Here is a 14558-nt window from a genome sequence, read left to right on the forward strand (position 1 = left end):
ATGTCAAGTGGATATTTTGCTAAACTGCACGGTGGGTAAAGCATTGTCTATTAAATAATTCAAAACTCACATGACCATTGAATAGTCTGAAGCGCCGAGACTGTACTAATAATAACCTTGGTTCTTGCTGTTAAAACATTTAGGAAGAGTCGAGGGTGGTTTTGCGGTTTACTCGAGAGCTGTTTGCAGTTGCGTGAGAAGTGCACGTGATGAGTTCCCATCACTTGGCAGATGAAGTTGAGGTAAAAATATGCTTTATGTTGAAAAAATACTTTTTGCCTGCAATTATGATACATTACAGAATTGAGAACTTTATTTTAGTAAGCACTTCAACTTTACAATAGTTAGAGAAATGGATAAAATCAAAGCAATTAAAATGTTGCACATGGTAAACTATCAATAAAAAGAGACATTCTTGCCAACAGTTCCCTTTTAGGTCCCCCAGAAAATGCTATTTTAACCATCAGAAGAGCACATATTGAAAAAAACATCTGATATTTGTCTTTGGTCTGAAATGGTTGGTCTCATGACTCTTTTGGACCTATTCCGAGAACATTTAATGTCCACAAAGAGTGTTTAACTAGAAAGTCACTAAAACGTGCGGTTTCTTCAAACAACTGAAAGTGTGAGCGACAGTTCAGCCCTTGGAGCCTGGTTTAAGTGTTGTGAACGGTTTGGAGTTTCTTAGCGATCCTGTTAGTTCCTGCAGGAATGCCACAATGTAAGAGTCTCTCTCTGATTTCTTTCCATCAAAGATCACCACTATAGTGAAGTGGGGTTCAGGTCGCGTAAGAAAGTAGGTACTTTGGACTTTATCGTCATAGAAATGGACCACCTTATCCAGAGTGTTGAGGTCTGTTGAGCGGTCGCTCATGATCATGATAACATTAGGCCAGTGTGTAACCGGTCTCTCTCCGCCAGGAAGTGACACCACGGCTGGGAACTGGTCCACGCCTTTGGGGGCTTCACGGTATGAGTGTGGATGGTGGTACCCGTGTCCCTGAAAGCTTTCTGATCCTTGATTATCAAAGATCAAGGAGACGTTGAAAGCGTCGTGTTTGCGGATAAATGCGGAGATCTTCCCAAAGTAATCAGGGGAGGTGCGCGCCGTCATGGCTTTCATTTCGGACTGCGACGTCTGGCGGTTGAGCGCCTCGTGGAAGTAAAAGCTAAACTTTGCCAGGAGTAGCGCCTGCAGACGCTGCAGCCACAAGTAGAGATGTGGGGGCTGCACGGCCTTTTGGGATTGACCTCCGAACAGGTGTTTCCTGGTCTCGCGTTGGCGTTCGAACACCTGACCCCAGGTCTGCAGTTTGGAATGGGCGCCGTGGAGGTTCAAAAGAGACGGCAGGAAATGCCACCCTGAGATTTGCTCCTGGCATCGCAACAGCTGCGTCAGAACATCCACTTCTACTTGAAAGCTGCTTTCTAGACGGCTCAGGATGGGATGGTGGAATCTGCAGCACAGAATGACATTTACATTTAAATTATCCAAAGTGCATTCAAGGCATACCTTTGATCAGTGTACCCATGACCTTTGTGTTACTAACGCAATGTTCTACCAGTTGAACTACAGGAAGACCAAATGGACATGAGAGGATATGCCACTTTATACGATTTTAATGTGAGTTGTTGGATGATAATCAACGTCTATGTAATCCTGCAATCTGTGCTTTCTGTTTTTTGTGAGCGAGAGAAGCCGCTTCTTCTTTTTGCCCATTAATGCTGGAGACGATGATACTGCAGGGCCGCATTGAGCTCATTACATCTCCTGCATTCAGCAGCAGCGGGAAAATTCTTCACCCCTGACTGATCATTAATTACATGTCTTAGCAGGCAGCCAGACAGAGAGAATGGTAGGATGAGACAGATGACAGAGAGAGAGAGAAAAATAATGCCTGACAGAAGGAAAAAGTTAACTTTGTGGAGCTGTTCTGATCCAGTCCTTGCTTAATGTGCAGACTATACTGTATTTAAACCATTAAGAAGCATTTTTGATCCATCCATTCTTGTCAAGAGCTTCGGCATCTGTTTTGCTGAACAAAGAAAGTAGTGTTTGGAAAACTTGTTTGTATTTACATGTCTAATAAAAGCAAATAACATCTGCTGATGTTCAAGGTCAAGGGTAAATCTCTGCATCAAAGCGTTTGGATGACAGAATCATTGATCAGTTCTTGTCTCCACTACTTCTGAGATGACTCAACGTTTGGCTTCAATCTTTCTAGCTCTCTCTCCCTCTGAGTGAATCATCCATCTTTTCTAGCTCTCCCTCTCTAGCGTTCATCGTCTCTTTTGGCAAAGTGCAGAATTCACCTTGAGCACCCAGTAGGGAAGCTCTGAGCTTCAGACATCATTAAACATATTTAAAGCTCACATTCAGCTTGTTCGTACATCTCATTTGCCTTCCTGCTAAAATGAATACGAGAGCATGTGAAATGTTTAACGTAGCCTATGTCAGATTAGATAGATGCACTTCAGGTCATTTTTCCCCCACATATAATTTAAATGAGACTTCTACGTGAGACTAGATATATCAGTAACTTTCTAATTGTGGAAAGAAATAAGAGGAGTACAAATAAAGATCTACGATAACATTGATGAGCATCATCTTATAACCAATGCTGTCATTCAATGCAGAAGAGGAAGAGGCTCAACCTGGTGCGATAGCAAAACACCCTCTATTTTACAAACACAAAACTAATTTTTTGGTCAGATTCTTTAACCATTTCAACAATTTAAATACCAAATAAACTCGATCTTTGAAATCTGAGCTGTAACACAGAGCCCACCTGGAACTGTACTTCTGCAAAATGGTCTCCAGGGTGCTCACAAGCTCCTCAGAGTTGACCGTCTTCTGGCTGCCCAACGAATGCAACTTCTCATAGAAGTCGGCGATCTCCATCCTGGCCTGTGTGAAATGACACAGCTGCTCGGATAAATGGGACAGCAAATCCTCCAGGTTAAGAGTGGATCCCCCGGGTGTGTGGCGACCCACGGAGACCACCTTCTTCAGTTCATTGTGCAAAGATGTATAAATAGACCTGAAGGAATCCTTCCGACTGAAGAATGACTGGCCACCTGCAGGTTGCACCACAACACAGACATGAATATGAAATGACAAATCAGTTCGAAAAGGCTCTTTCTAATGTTTAGCCTTAAAGTGATAGCTCACCCAAAAATTAACATTCTGTCATCACTTGCTCACTTTCATGTCATGTCTAGCTTGTATAAATGTATCTGTTCTGTTAAACACGACGTAAGACATTTGGAAGGATGTTAGCGATTTTCAATTCTGTGACATCATTGGTATGGTGGTCAAAGGTGCCCCAGACCTGTTTGTGTTCCTAAAGTACTCAAAATATCTCACTTTGTGTTCAACAGAACATTTTTTGGTCCTACTATGGCACATAACTGAACATTGCTAACATTCTTACAAATATCTTTGTGTTTAACAGAACAAACACATGTATATAGGAGTAAATGATGACAATTTTCTATCACTTTAATAGTAAACCAACGGTACAGAAGGAGGTGCGTTATGCCAAGTGGCGCCATCTGCTGTATTGAAATCACTCTGTCTTCGCATAGTTTTGAGATGGTTTAAAAAGTGAATTACTGAAAATGTACGACACGAGGTAAACAAACCCAATATCAAGACAACCTAAACAAAGAGTACTGCGATATTATCTAATATCACACAATAAACCCACTGTTGTGATCATGTAACGTTACCTTAAATACTGTTATTACAGGCTGTAGAAGTTAAACACGCATGTCTCATACCTAGTTTCTGTCCGAGAAAAGTCATATTGTGGTAAGCTTTCTCCGCAGCTGCCAGGTGAGCGAGAGCCGCCAGTAATGACGCCCATATGGCCCCTGCGCTCTTACTGCTGTCCTTCTCTTTCTCCACATAATCCTTCGCCCTGTCAAACCAGAAAGTCCCGAGCTGGGTGAAGAAACTTTCCAGGACGGCTCGCTCTTTCGGAACCGGTCGGAGTTCTTCTTCAGACATGATTCAAGTGAACGATCAGCGCGGTCCGATCCGGACAGACGTGAAAATCGCTGACAGCTGCAGCACATTCATGCGATCTCTCTGTTTAGTTGTCCATTAAGACTATTTATGGGTGTTCGGGTCGGTTGGTGGTGTATTGGAGGCTTGGGAGTGGAAAATAAATCATGCAAATAAATTCATAAAGGTCGTTTTTTGAAGTTAAAAGTACATGTTTAGCGCTCTCAGTGCCACCATGACGCGACAGTGTCAATACTACGGCAAGCCGAAAGGGACTCTTATATCTAGAACGCGTATGTACAAATACTCAAATGTGCAGATATATTTATAGTAAGATAATGATATTAACTTAAATACATTTTACAGGATTATTTGAGCGTTTTGTCATATTGTTACAGTTGCCAAAATATCAATTTACCTCATTTTTACCATTTGTTTTATTTTATCAATCTTAGTAGGCTATATCTTCATTTAAATACCATGATTTATACAATTTACCTAAGACCTCTTTTTAAACATCTCCAAAATCTTACGAAATTTAATTATTCTGTTTAGTAAGGAAATTATTGTAAGTTATTTGTCATTTGTATCTAATATGTCAAAGACCTTTATTCTGTAAGGACTCGGTTGTTCTGTAGTCGTTCTTTGCGACGATGACAGTCGGTTGTCGGCAAACTGGGGAAGGGCTGTGGGCTGCCTGTGAGATCCGACACATATAATCGTCCGTGCTGGTGTATTTGTCCGATAGTCGAAAGTTTTATCAGATTAATCTATCGCATCGGGCCTCATGGATCCCAATCGCATCATACAGGCTTTAAAGGGCACCATAGATCCCAATCTAAGAGTAGCGGCTGAGAATGAACTCAACCAGGTCAGTCATCCATCTAAAGAAGTTTGTTGTTTCTTTGAAGTACAGATGAGACCAGATATGTTTTTAATGCCTTTGCTATAGGATGACCTTAATGCACAAGGCAGAACAATACTAAATAAGGCTTAAAATATTGATCACAGTTCTGTTGTTTTATATGATTTATCAAATGTGGTTTACAAACTAGTGATTTTGCTTGTAAATCAATGGGATCACTGTGCAACAATAGAGAATGCAGATGGGTTGGGATGCAGACACACACGATTGTCCCCCTTGGCAAAATGCACACATTTTTTTTTACATTTTGAATTCAACAGAAAAATAACTCGACTAAATAATATTACGGTTAATGATGTGGTACTATTGCAGATGATATATGCATCCACCAGGTCTCATGTTATTCTGTGATACGGGTTGTTAGGACCTTTTTCATTGTTTCCTGGTTCTGTTCCATGTGAATCAGACCAATGATGCAATTCTATGCAATCCTCACTTCCAACAGCAAATACAAAGCCCTCTATGTAAAGTTGCTGCTTCGTGCAAAGCAACTGATCAGATCTGTGATCTGCTGGGTTTGTTTCGTTTATATAAATTGTATGTTTGTCCGTTTGCTTTTTTGTAATTGTTAATTTCCATTCAGTTCTTATGGCAATTTACCAGATTTGAAGGAAAATTCTTTACAAACACTTTAGATACTATCTCGGGTCATCGTTTGATGCAAAACCAGTTGGCTGAGACTGAAAACACATGAATCTGCAAAAATCAGGCAGGATTGCAGATTGATAATTCAGTGATTGTAGCTTTCTGTCGCCCGATATATCAAATTCCCATGTGTCTCTTTCAGTCCTACAAGATCATCAACTTCGCCCCTACTTTGCTGCAGATCATTGTTTCAGACCAGGTGGAGTTCCCTGTGCGACAGGCAGGTAAGAGACACTGTACCTGTGAGTAGAATGTTTGCTGCACTATGGTTGGATGAAAGTTGATGACATCGCTTCCTATCCACAGCTGCCATCTACCTGAAGAACATGGTGAGCCAGTACTGGCAGGACCGAGAGCCCATGTTGGGGGAGGTGGTCTTTCCCTTCAATATCCATGAGAATGACCGTGGCCAGATTCGAGAAAATATGGTGGAGGCCATTATTCGCTGTCCGGAGTCCGTGAGGTGAGTCAGTGTTGTTTGTTTGATAACTGCGAGTGGTAAGATGCCAAACTGACTTTGCCGTTTGCTTGCTAGGGCTCAGTTGACGGTATGCTTGCGTGCCATAATAAAGCATGATTTTCCCGGGCGGTGGACGGGTGTGGTGGACAAGATCAACTTATATCTGCAGTCACAAAATAGTGGAAGCTGGTACGGCAGTCTGCTCGCCCTCTACCAACTCGTCAAAACTTACGAGTAAGTGACTGCAAAGTTTGTCACCTTAAGGGGTTTCAAATTGACATGATGTTTAACTACTGATTTTGGTTTACTTGATCTGGATCTATGGTGGTCAGGTTTAGGAAGGCAGAGGAGCGGGACCCCCTTTTGGCTGCGATGCAGATCTTTCTGCCACGGATCCAGCAGATCATCACACAGCTCCTGTCCGACGCTACTTTCCTCTCAGTGCTCATCCAGAAACAAATCCTGAAGATCTTCCATGCACTTGTGCAGGTGTGTGCTTGTACGCGACAAAAACACTGTCGTAAATTCATACATTGATTTTTCTACTAAGCTGAACCATAAAGTAAATGCATTCAAAAAAGGTGTTGAGATAAATGCGTAGAACTGGGTGTCTTTGTCTGCAGTATTCCCTCCCTCTACAGCTGCTCAATAACACAGTCATGACTCACTGGATGGAGATACTTAGGTCAGTTGTTGACCGTGATGTCCCAGCGGTAAGTTTGTTGATCATTTAGTGTCAGCTTTCATTATAAAGCATCATTCTCTATGAGAAAACATAATTCTCTCTCTCGCTCTCTCTCTCTCTCTCTGTCTGTCGAATGATTTAAAGGAGACTCTTGAAGTCGACGAGGATGATCGACCTGAGCTGATCTGGTGGAAGTGCAAGAAATGGGCTTTGCACATCATCACAAGAACGTTTGAGAGGTCGGTGAGCACACCGAGACACAAACCTCATTTGTTTATACAAAGAGAAATTTCACAACGAGTAAATACTTCTATACATTTCAAAACGGACTCATCACGTACACACAGTACAGTTAAAATGACTTTCTTGTTTCAGATACGGGAGTCCAGGAAATGTCACAAAGGAATATTTTGAGTTTGCTGACTTTTTCTTGAAAACTTACGCTGTAGGGATTCAGCAGGTATGAACCGCTTACCAAAGCATACTTTAGTGGTATCATGGTACAGTGATGACATCAGGTGCGCATGCCAATGTATTCATGTTTTTGTAAAGACATATTTCTAATTTAAATGATATTGGTGTTATTGCAGGTGTTGTTAAAAGTGATCGATCAGCACAGACAGAAGCAGTACGTCAGTCCTCGGGTTCTCCAGCAGACATTGAGATACATGACACATGGCATCTCGCATTCAGTTACATGGAAACACATGAAACCGCACATGCAGGTGAGAAGAAAGTGAAGCAAAAGGATTTCATATAAATTATGTCTTTCAGAAAGCTTAATATCTCTCTTTCTCTGTAGACTATAACACAGGAGGTGGTGTTTCCTCTCATGTGCTATAAAGATGAAGATGAAAGACTATGGCAGGAAGATCCTTACGAGTATATTCGCATGAAATTCAGTCAGTGCGCTTTAATGTTAATATTTCCCCTGTAGAGTTAATATACTTTATATATATTAAGTTATATCAAATAAAGCCTGCAGTTTTTTTATCTCTTTAGAATTAATTCATATAGTCATATAATCCGATTGGCTGCTTACCTGTGTCTCTGTAGATATATATGATGATCATGTTTTCCCTGCCACGGCCGCTCAGACTCTATTGTGCAAAGCAGCCAGGAAAAGGAAAGAGGTACGTGTATCTTCACACCAGAGCTATTGTTTATATTTATGTTCTTAGATTTCTTTAGTTTTTATTTGAAAGCAGCTTCCGAGAACTTCCTTCAGTTTTCCTTCAGACTCCCATTGTCCGATCTGTTTGGATCATGTGGTTTTCACAAGTGCTTTTTAGTTAGTTTTTTTGTGTTTTGGAGCAAATGGTTTGTAAAAGAACTGTGCTGTATTTTTGTACTTTTTTTACATTACTTTAGTTCTGAGTTTTTAAACCTTCCCTGGTGTTTTTTAGGTCTTGCCGCAGATGATGGAGTTTTGTCATCAGATTCTCATGGACCCCAACGCTGACCCCCGCAGGAAGGATGGGGCACTGCATGTCATAGGTGCCTTGGCTCAGCCCCTACTCAAGGTGAGATTTAATTATCAAAATCTAAGGTGTGATCACATTTGTGCATTGGGCAGACGCTTTTATCCGAATCAACATGCAGCTCATTCAAGGTGTATTGATTTTGTGTGTTTTGTGTCTTTGTAGAAGCGGTTGTACAGGGACCAGATGGAGCTCATGTTACAAAACTATGTTTTTCCTCTGCTGAACTCTAATCTGGGATATTTAAGAGCCAGGGTAAGTGTGTGAGTCTAGACTGTGTTAATGCACGTGATAATGATGCACAGGGGCTTTTTCCTAGTATTTGCAAGACAGAGCGTAAGAATGAAACCAAAATGAAGATTCTGTATTATTCACCCACCCTCGTTTTGTCGCACATCTGTGTGATTTTCTTCCTTCGGTAAACAAAGGATGTTTTGAAGAATGATATGATCAGAATAGTGGATCATTGTCTTGTGCACTATATTCTGTAGCCGTACAATAATGCAGGCGGTTGATTGCTTAAATGTTCTTAAAGGAGTAGTACACCTTTAAATTTTAATTCTGTCATCATTTACTCGCCTCTTGTTATTTCAAAGCTGTATGACTTTCTTTCTTCTGCAGAACTCGAAAGAAGACATTTTGAAACAGAACTGCACAGCCCCCTATGCATTTCTACTGTAGCCAATGCAAGTGTGTGGTGGGCTGTTAACAATTTTCTTCAAAATATCTTCTTTTGTGTTCTCTGGAAAAGAAGCGTTTGGCATCAATTACATCATACCTGACATCGTCATTATGTGACATTTAGTTTCAAAGTGGCATAGGGGTGCCTGAGTGCTGACACAATATTCATATTACGGATACGGGGGAATACAATTTATTTTACAATGCTGCATTGGTTTCCATGGAGACATAATTGTGGGCAATTGATGGTCCGTCTGCAGTCGTGCTGGGTGCTGCACTCGTTCAGCCCTCTCAAGTTCCACAATGTGCTGGTCCTGAGGAACGCCGTGGAGTTGGTCAAGCAGAACCTGGTGGACGATAAAGAGATGCCTGTCAAAGTGGAGGCAGCTATTGCATTACAGACACTTGTGAGCAATCAGGAACAAGGTCAGAACATAAGCAGACAGGTCAAATCTATTTTCACCTGACTCGTATAATGTAATGAGTTACATAGGTTGAATTAAACTGTATGTGGTTGAAGCTAAGGTCTATATCCGACCCTTTGTGAGACCCGTCATGCAAGAATTACTCCACGTCATCAAAGAAACAGAAAACGACGACCTCACCAGCGTCATCCAGAAGATGATCTGTGAATACAACCAGGAGGTGGCCATGATAGCGGTGGACATGACGCAGAACCTGGTACTGTGAATAATGTTATTAAGCTATTGTTTATCACATGTTAAGTCATAGAACTTGGTTCTGAAGATGATTTTGTTCAATTTGCATTGTGTGATGCAGGCAGAGATCTTCAGCAAGGTTCTCCAGAGCGAAGAATACGAGGAAAGTGAAGATAAGACTGTGATGGCTCTCGGTATTCTTAGCACCATAGACACTATTCTTACAGTCATGGAGGATCATAAAGAGGTTTGGACACTGCTCAAGACCTACTCAAGCCAAGTCTAAAGTTTTGCAGGGAAAAGTAATCAAAACTAAAATTTAAAGTGAAACCATGCTTGCATCTTAAAGGAGTTCAGTTGTTCACTTAGAAATAAGCCCCCATTGACTTTCCATAGTCATATTTTCTACTATGGAAAATAAATAGGGGTTTATTTTAATGTGAACTACTCCTTTGAGGAGTCTTAAATATGTAACTATAATGATTTTGTCGGTATGGATATGCATGCAGAATACGTCCAACACCTTGCTTGTTTTGTGCTTGGCTTTGTTTTGTTTTTGCTGTGTTTTGTTTTGCTGTTATATTTTTTTGTTGTGAAACCTGACTCGGTGTGAATCGCTGTTTACAAATATTCTGTTTTGTTTAATAACATCTTGCTTGGTGTGTTTGAAAACATCAGTGAACATTCTGTTTTGGTTTGTGTTAGATCACACAGCAGCTGGAGGGGATTTGTCTGCAGGTCATCGGGCTTGTTCTGCAGAAACCCATCATAGGTATGGCAGGTGTGTGTTAGGACACAATATAAAAAAAATTGTTTTTTCAAACTCATCAATCTCAAGCTTTTTGCAATGACAAAACTATCTAAGGGTTTTTTTCATGTTTGTAATGGGATGTCAATACTTATTTACAATATACAACCACATGGGGGCGCTTTAGTTCAAAATGTATATTAACATCGCAAACAAATGATTAATTGGTAAAACATAATTCTGCGTGTGCTCACATATATCTCTTCCTCTCTCTCAGAGTTTTATGAGGAGATCTTGTCGTTGCTCTTCGGACTCACTTGTCAGTCCATCTCGCCTCAAATGTGGCAGCTGTTGGGGGTGCTTTACGACGTCTTCCAGCACGACTGCTTTGACTACTTCTCAGGTCTCGAACGCACATCAAACATCATTCCTGTCATTGAAACAGAGCCAAAAGCCAAGCCTGGATTTTGTATTAGGCTCGGCCTTTACCTCTAAATCATCCTATGAACTATGTTGACAAAGTCATTAGATTGATGGATGTACAAACCTGCTTTCATCATTTAAAAATGAGTCCGGCTGCATTGACTGCTCTGTTAATGATGTGATGTATTACCCTGTTTATGTAGATATGATGCCTCTCTTGCACAATTACGTTACCGTAGACACAAATATGCTGCTGTCGAATCCCAAGTACCTTGAGGTCATTTACACTATGTGCAAAAAGGTTTGTTTCCTTACATGTGTTCTTGGAAAAAAGCTTTTGATTCCTAGACTTAAATGCTTGAAATTTGTAAACAAATATAAATTGTGCCACACCCAGGTCCTAACAAGTGATGCTGGAGAAGACACAGAATGCCATGCTGCCAAACTTCTAGAGGTCATTATTTTACAATGCCGTGGACGTGGTATTGACCAGGTCAGATTTGTGTGTGTTTTTGTTATATTGTGTGGAATGAGTGCATCAAGGTTTTATTTTGTGCAGTTTTAAATAAGATATATCAGGTTAACCCAGTAATGTAACATCATGTTTATGCTTGTGTATTTTAGTGTATTCCTCTGTTCGTGGAGGCAGTGTTGGAGCGGCTAACGCGTGGTGTGAAGTCCAGCGAGTTGCGCACCATGTGTCTTCAGGTGGTAATCGCCGCTCTCTACTATAACCCCACCCTGCTGATACACACATTGGAGAACATCCGCTTCCCCCACAGCCCTGAGCCAATCACAGCACAGTTTATCAACCAATGGATGAACGACACCGAGTTTTTCTTAGGGTGAGTGTGTTTGAAATTTCCGAAGATGACATTTCAGGGTTTTTCTCCATATAGTGAACTTCAATGCACTCTAAACGGTCAAAGTTACAGTTTCGGTGCCCTTTGAAAATCCTGCAATGTTTCATCAAAAACCTTAATGTCTTTTCGGTAAACATCTTGGATGACATGGCCACTATTAATTTGTCAGTGAATGTTTTCATAATTTCAATGATTTTCAAAGATTTTTGTTATCTTTCCCGCAGACTACACGACCGTAAGATGTGCATCATTGGCCTCAGCGTTCTGATGGAGCTGCCCAGCCGTCCCCCTGCACTAGAGGAGGTTGCAGGGCAGATCATCCCCTCCGTCCTCCTCCTCTTCCTGGGCTTAAAACATATCTACGCCTCCCGAGTCCTCAACAAGCCAGAGCCGCTCTCCAGAGCTCAAGGCTCAGAGGAAGATGAAAACGGTGAGAAATTGGGGAAGTGGGCATATCAAATCAAATCAACTTTTATTGCGCTTCAGCCATGTTCAGTATATGTGTGAATGAAATTACATCTCCCTTGCAGGTTCAGTTGCTAATTTTACATAACCATTTTTAGACATAAAACTGTAACCTCAGTATACCGCAGATATTACATAACGGCGAATGTAGTAACATCAAGAGATGCACTGTGAGAGTACAGACAGCAGACACAGTGCATTGTGGGACAGTTCTATGTAAATGTTTATCCACATAAATAGTGCATAGGTACACTAATCTTGCACAGGACGTACTATTTCTGGCCCATATATCTTCAGGTTGGTCCTTCGTGTTTTACGGATGAATGAGAACTGATTATATCGCAATTCCAGGGCCCTGGAGACACGGCAGATTGAGGAAGAACTGGCACGTGTTTGTTTAGCATCATTCCGAACCCGAAATAGGACTTCAGAACCCAAACACACAAATTCAAATCTACACTTATTCACAACACACCTTTAAGATCAATATCTGACTGTTGGGTTTTTTCACTGGTGTGTGAAGTAGTACGAGGTGCACAGAAAGTAAGTATCTATATTTAGAATTGACCTTTGCTTTAGCGAGTCCAGGTGCTGACGGAGAGAAGATGGCTTCAGAATCTGCTGATCTTGTAGCAGCGGGCAGATCATTCTACAGATTATATAAGATTCAAATTCGATTCCTCTCGCTCACTGTTTACAGATACATGAATCTGAATCTGTTTTGCAGAGGAGATTCCCAGCGACGAGGATGAGGTTGGAGAGAAATCAATGCCCCTCCAATCATCCTGCATGCCCACTGGGAATGACAATGAGGATGATGAAGATGAAGACGACGATGATGAAGAGTACTGGGATGATGACCCTCTTGAAGGGACACCATTAGAGGAATACAGTACGCCACTGGACTATGACAACGGAGAGGATGAATACCAGTTTTTTACAGCGTCTCTACTCCGTATGCACGCATTCTTTGATTTCTATGTGATATAGATTCACTGATGTTATGCTTGTTAAACTAGGTAAAAACAATACTTAATGTTTGCTAATAAGTAGGAGTTAAATCTTCTGCGGCAGGTGTTCAAAGTTCAGATGCAAGTTGGTATCAGTCACTCACATCCTCGCTAAGTGAAGACCAGAAGAATCAACTGCAGGAGATCTACAACATCTGTCAGCAGAGGAGAAGTGCAGGAGTCAAAGGGCTGTGGTGAGTATGTGTGTGCTAGTCAATTTTCTTACTCTGATGATTTCTGAAGTAATTCAACATTACCCTCATTCCCTCTCAGAAGAGACCTAGTTATTCCGAGACAGGGAGAGCCGACGCTTTGAGTTTGGATCTTTTAAGGACTTAGCCAAGAACTGTTCAGACATGGAAACAGTCCACCCTGAACTCTAGATACGAGAGACAACGCGGAGCCAAGGGTCGGCGAAACCACAGCAAGCTCTTCAGAACCGAGACTATCCAAGGAATACCAAGGCATCTTGTCCCTTGTGTTGTCCTTTCGAGGTCGATGAGGTTACTCTAGGTCACCCACTTCCCTGGAGCTGTGTGTGTTTGTCCGCACATTTGTACAGATTGTGTGTGTGTGTGTTAAGTACATGGACGTTATTCTGTTTTTCTCTTTCAATCTCTACTGCAGTTGCAATGAATGAGTGACAAACTCGACTGAGGCAGTGAGGTAAGACGGGTCAGGATTCAGACAGACAGATGAAGGCTCAGCTTCAGACAGAGAGTAAGAGACACACAGATTGGGGGAGTGGTTTACAGTGATGGTCAGAGAATTTTAGGGATCTTACTCCACAAACAGATGAAATGTGCACTGGCCAGATGTAAGAAGGATGGTGTTTATATTTGTCAAATGTTTGTATGTTTCAAGAGGGATGTTTTTGTAACAGTACATTTTCAGAATTAACTTAAGTGATAAAAAAAAATGTAACACTAATTGTACTTGTGTTATTTGTGTGGATTTGCACAGTGGTTTATTTTTTTATTTTTTTGCATTGTGACAGCAATTTCGTGACCATTTAAGCACCATTTTCTTTTCTTTTACATTTCTTTGTTTTTCCGTCAGCCTAAACCGAATTGAGTACAATTAACACTATGCTGTTTTTTATAATGTACTTTACAATTGAAAAATATATTTTTATATAAATTATTATATTTATAGTGTTGTGTGATTATATTATAATAATAATAGTAGCTATAATAATAATAAATGATCATAATAATAATGTGTAATAATATGATATAAATATTATTATTGCTATATTTTATACATTTTATTCTTTTTTGGTCTGGCTTATTTGATTGTCAGGAAAAAAAAAAGCGTCTGCTAAATGTATAATGTAAAATAATGTCACAATGCAAAACTCGTCACCATTAGCATTAATTGAAATTCACATCTTGTTGCAAGAGTGATTTGACCACAGGGAGCGCCACCAGATCCATTTAAAAAGGCCCCCACCCCTATTTTAACATTTCATGCATAAAATCATGTTTAGCCAGATGTTGCCCCA

At 40.8% G+C, this 14558-nt stretch overlaps 2 protein-coding genes across 3 annotated transcripts; one reads left to right on the forward strand and one right to left on the reverse strand.

The window, feature by feature from the left end:
• Nucleotides 1–191: 191 nt before the first annotated feature.
• Nucleotides 192–4306, reverse strand: kics2 (KICSTOR subunit 2). The gene is made up of 3 exons (XM_079455266.1): nucleotides 3784–4306; nucleotides 2790–3078; nucleotides 192–1457 (listed from the first exon to the last, which is right to left on the reverse strand). Exons 1-3 carry the CDS (start codon nucleotides 4010–4012, stop codon nucleotides 638–640), a joined length of 1338 nt encoding a protein of 445 aa, XP_079311392.1. The 5' UTR covers nucleotides 4013–4306; the 3' UTR covers nucleotides 192–637.
• Nucleotides 4307–4667: 361 nt separating this feature from the next.
• ipo8 (importin 8) lies at nucleotides 4668–14164 on the forward strand. 2 transcript variants are annotated; one of them, XM_079454432.1, is made up of 25 exons: nucleotides 4668–4880; nucleotides 5722–5803; nucleotides 5886–6042; nucleotides 6115–6273; nucleotides 6372–6528; nucleotides 6663–6752; nucleotides 6869–6963; nucleotides 7100–7184; nucleotides 7315–7449; nucleotides 7527–7626; nucleotides 7781–7857; nucleotides 8131–8247; nucleotides 8371–8460; nucleotides 9147–9312; nucleotides 9407–9567; nucleotides 9667–9792; nucleotides 10251–10317; nucleotides 10571–10696; nucleotides 10920–11017; nucleotides 11114–11209; nucleotides 11341–11561; nucleotides 11804–12009; nucleotides 12772–12999; nucleotides 13119–13248; nucleotides 13328–14164. In XM_079454432.1, coding segments are annotated over exons 1-25 (3054 nt in total). In that variant the 5' UTR covers nucleotides 4668–4796; the 3' UTR covers nucleotides 13329–14164. The 2 variants fall into 2 exon arrangements, with proteins under 2 accessions (XP_079310558.1, XP_079310557.1); XM_079454431.1 differs by having other exon boundaries at nucleotides 10251–10326; nucleotides 13328–14013.
• The last annotated feature ends 394 nt before the right edge of the window (nucleotides 14165–14558 follow it).

Source organism: Barbatula barbatula, assembly GCF_947034865.1.
Source record: "Barbatula barbatula genome assembly, chromosome: 4".
Lineage (NCBI taxonomy): Eukaryota > Metazoa > Chordata > Actinopteri > Cypriniformes > Nemacheilidae > Barbatula > Barbatula barbatula.

Excerpts from the sequence above, each read along its gene's own strand:
- kics2 (XM_079455266.1), bottom strand. The coding sequence starts at position 4,012 with ATGTCTGAAGAAGAACTCCGACCGGTTCCGAAAGAGCGAGCCGTCCTG. Across the intron at positions 3,079-3,783 it reads TTTTCTCGGACAGAAACTAG|GTGGCCAGTCATTCTTCAGT; the intron begins GTATGAGACATG and ends TGCAACCTGCAG. Across the intron at positions 1,458-2,789 it reads TTGCAGAAGTACAGTTCCAG|ATTCCACCATCCCATCCTGA; the intron begins GTGGGCTCTGTG and ends TCTGTGCTGCAG.
- ipo8 (XM_079454431.1), top strand. The coding sequence starts at position 4,797 with ATGGATCCCAATCGCATCATACAGGCTTTAAAGGGCACCATAGATCCC. Across the intron at positions 8,248-8,370 it reads TGGCTCAGCCCCTACTCAAG|AAGCGGTTGTACAGGGACCA; the intron begins GTGAGATTTAAT and ends GTGTCTTTGTAG. Across the intron at positions 12,010-12,771 it reads CTCAGAGGAAGATGAAAACG|AGGAGATTCCCAGCGACGAG; the intron begins GTGAGAAATTGG and ends TCTGTTTTGCAG.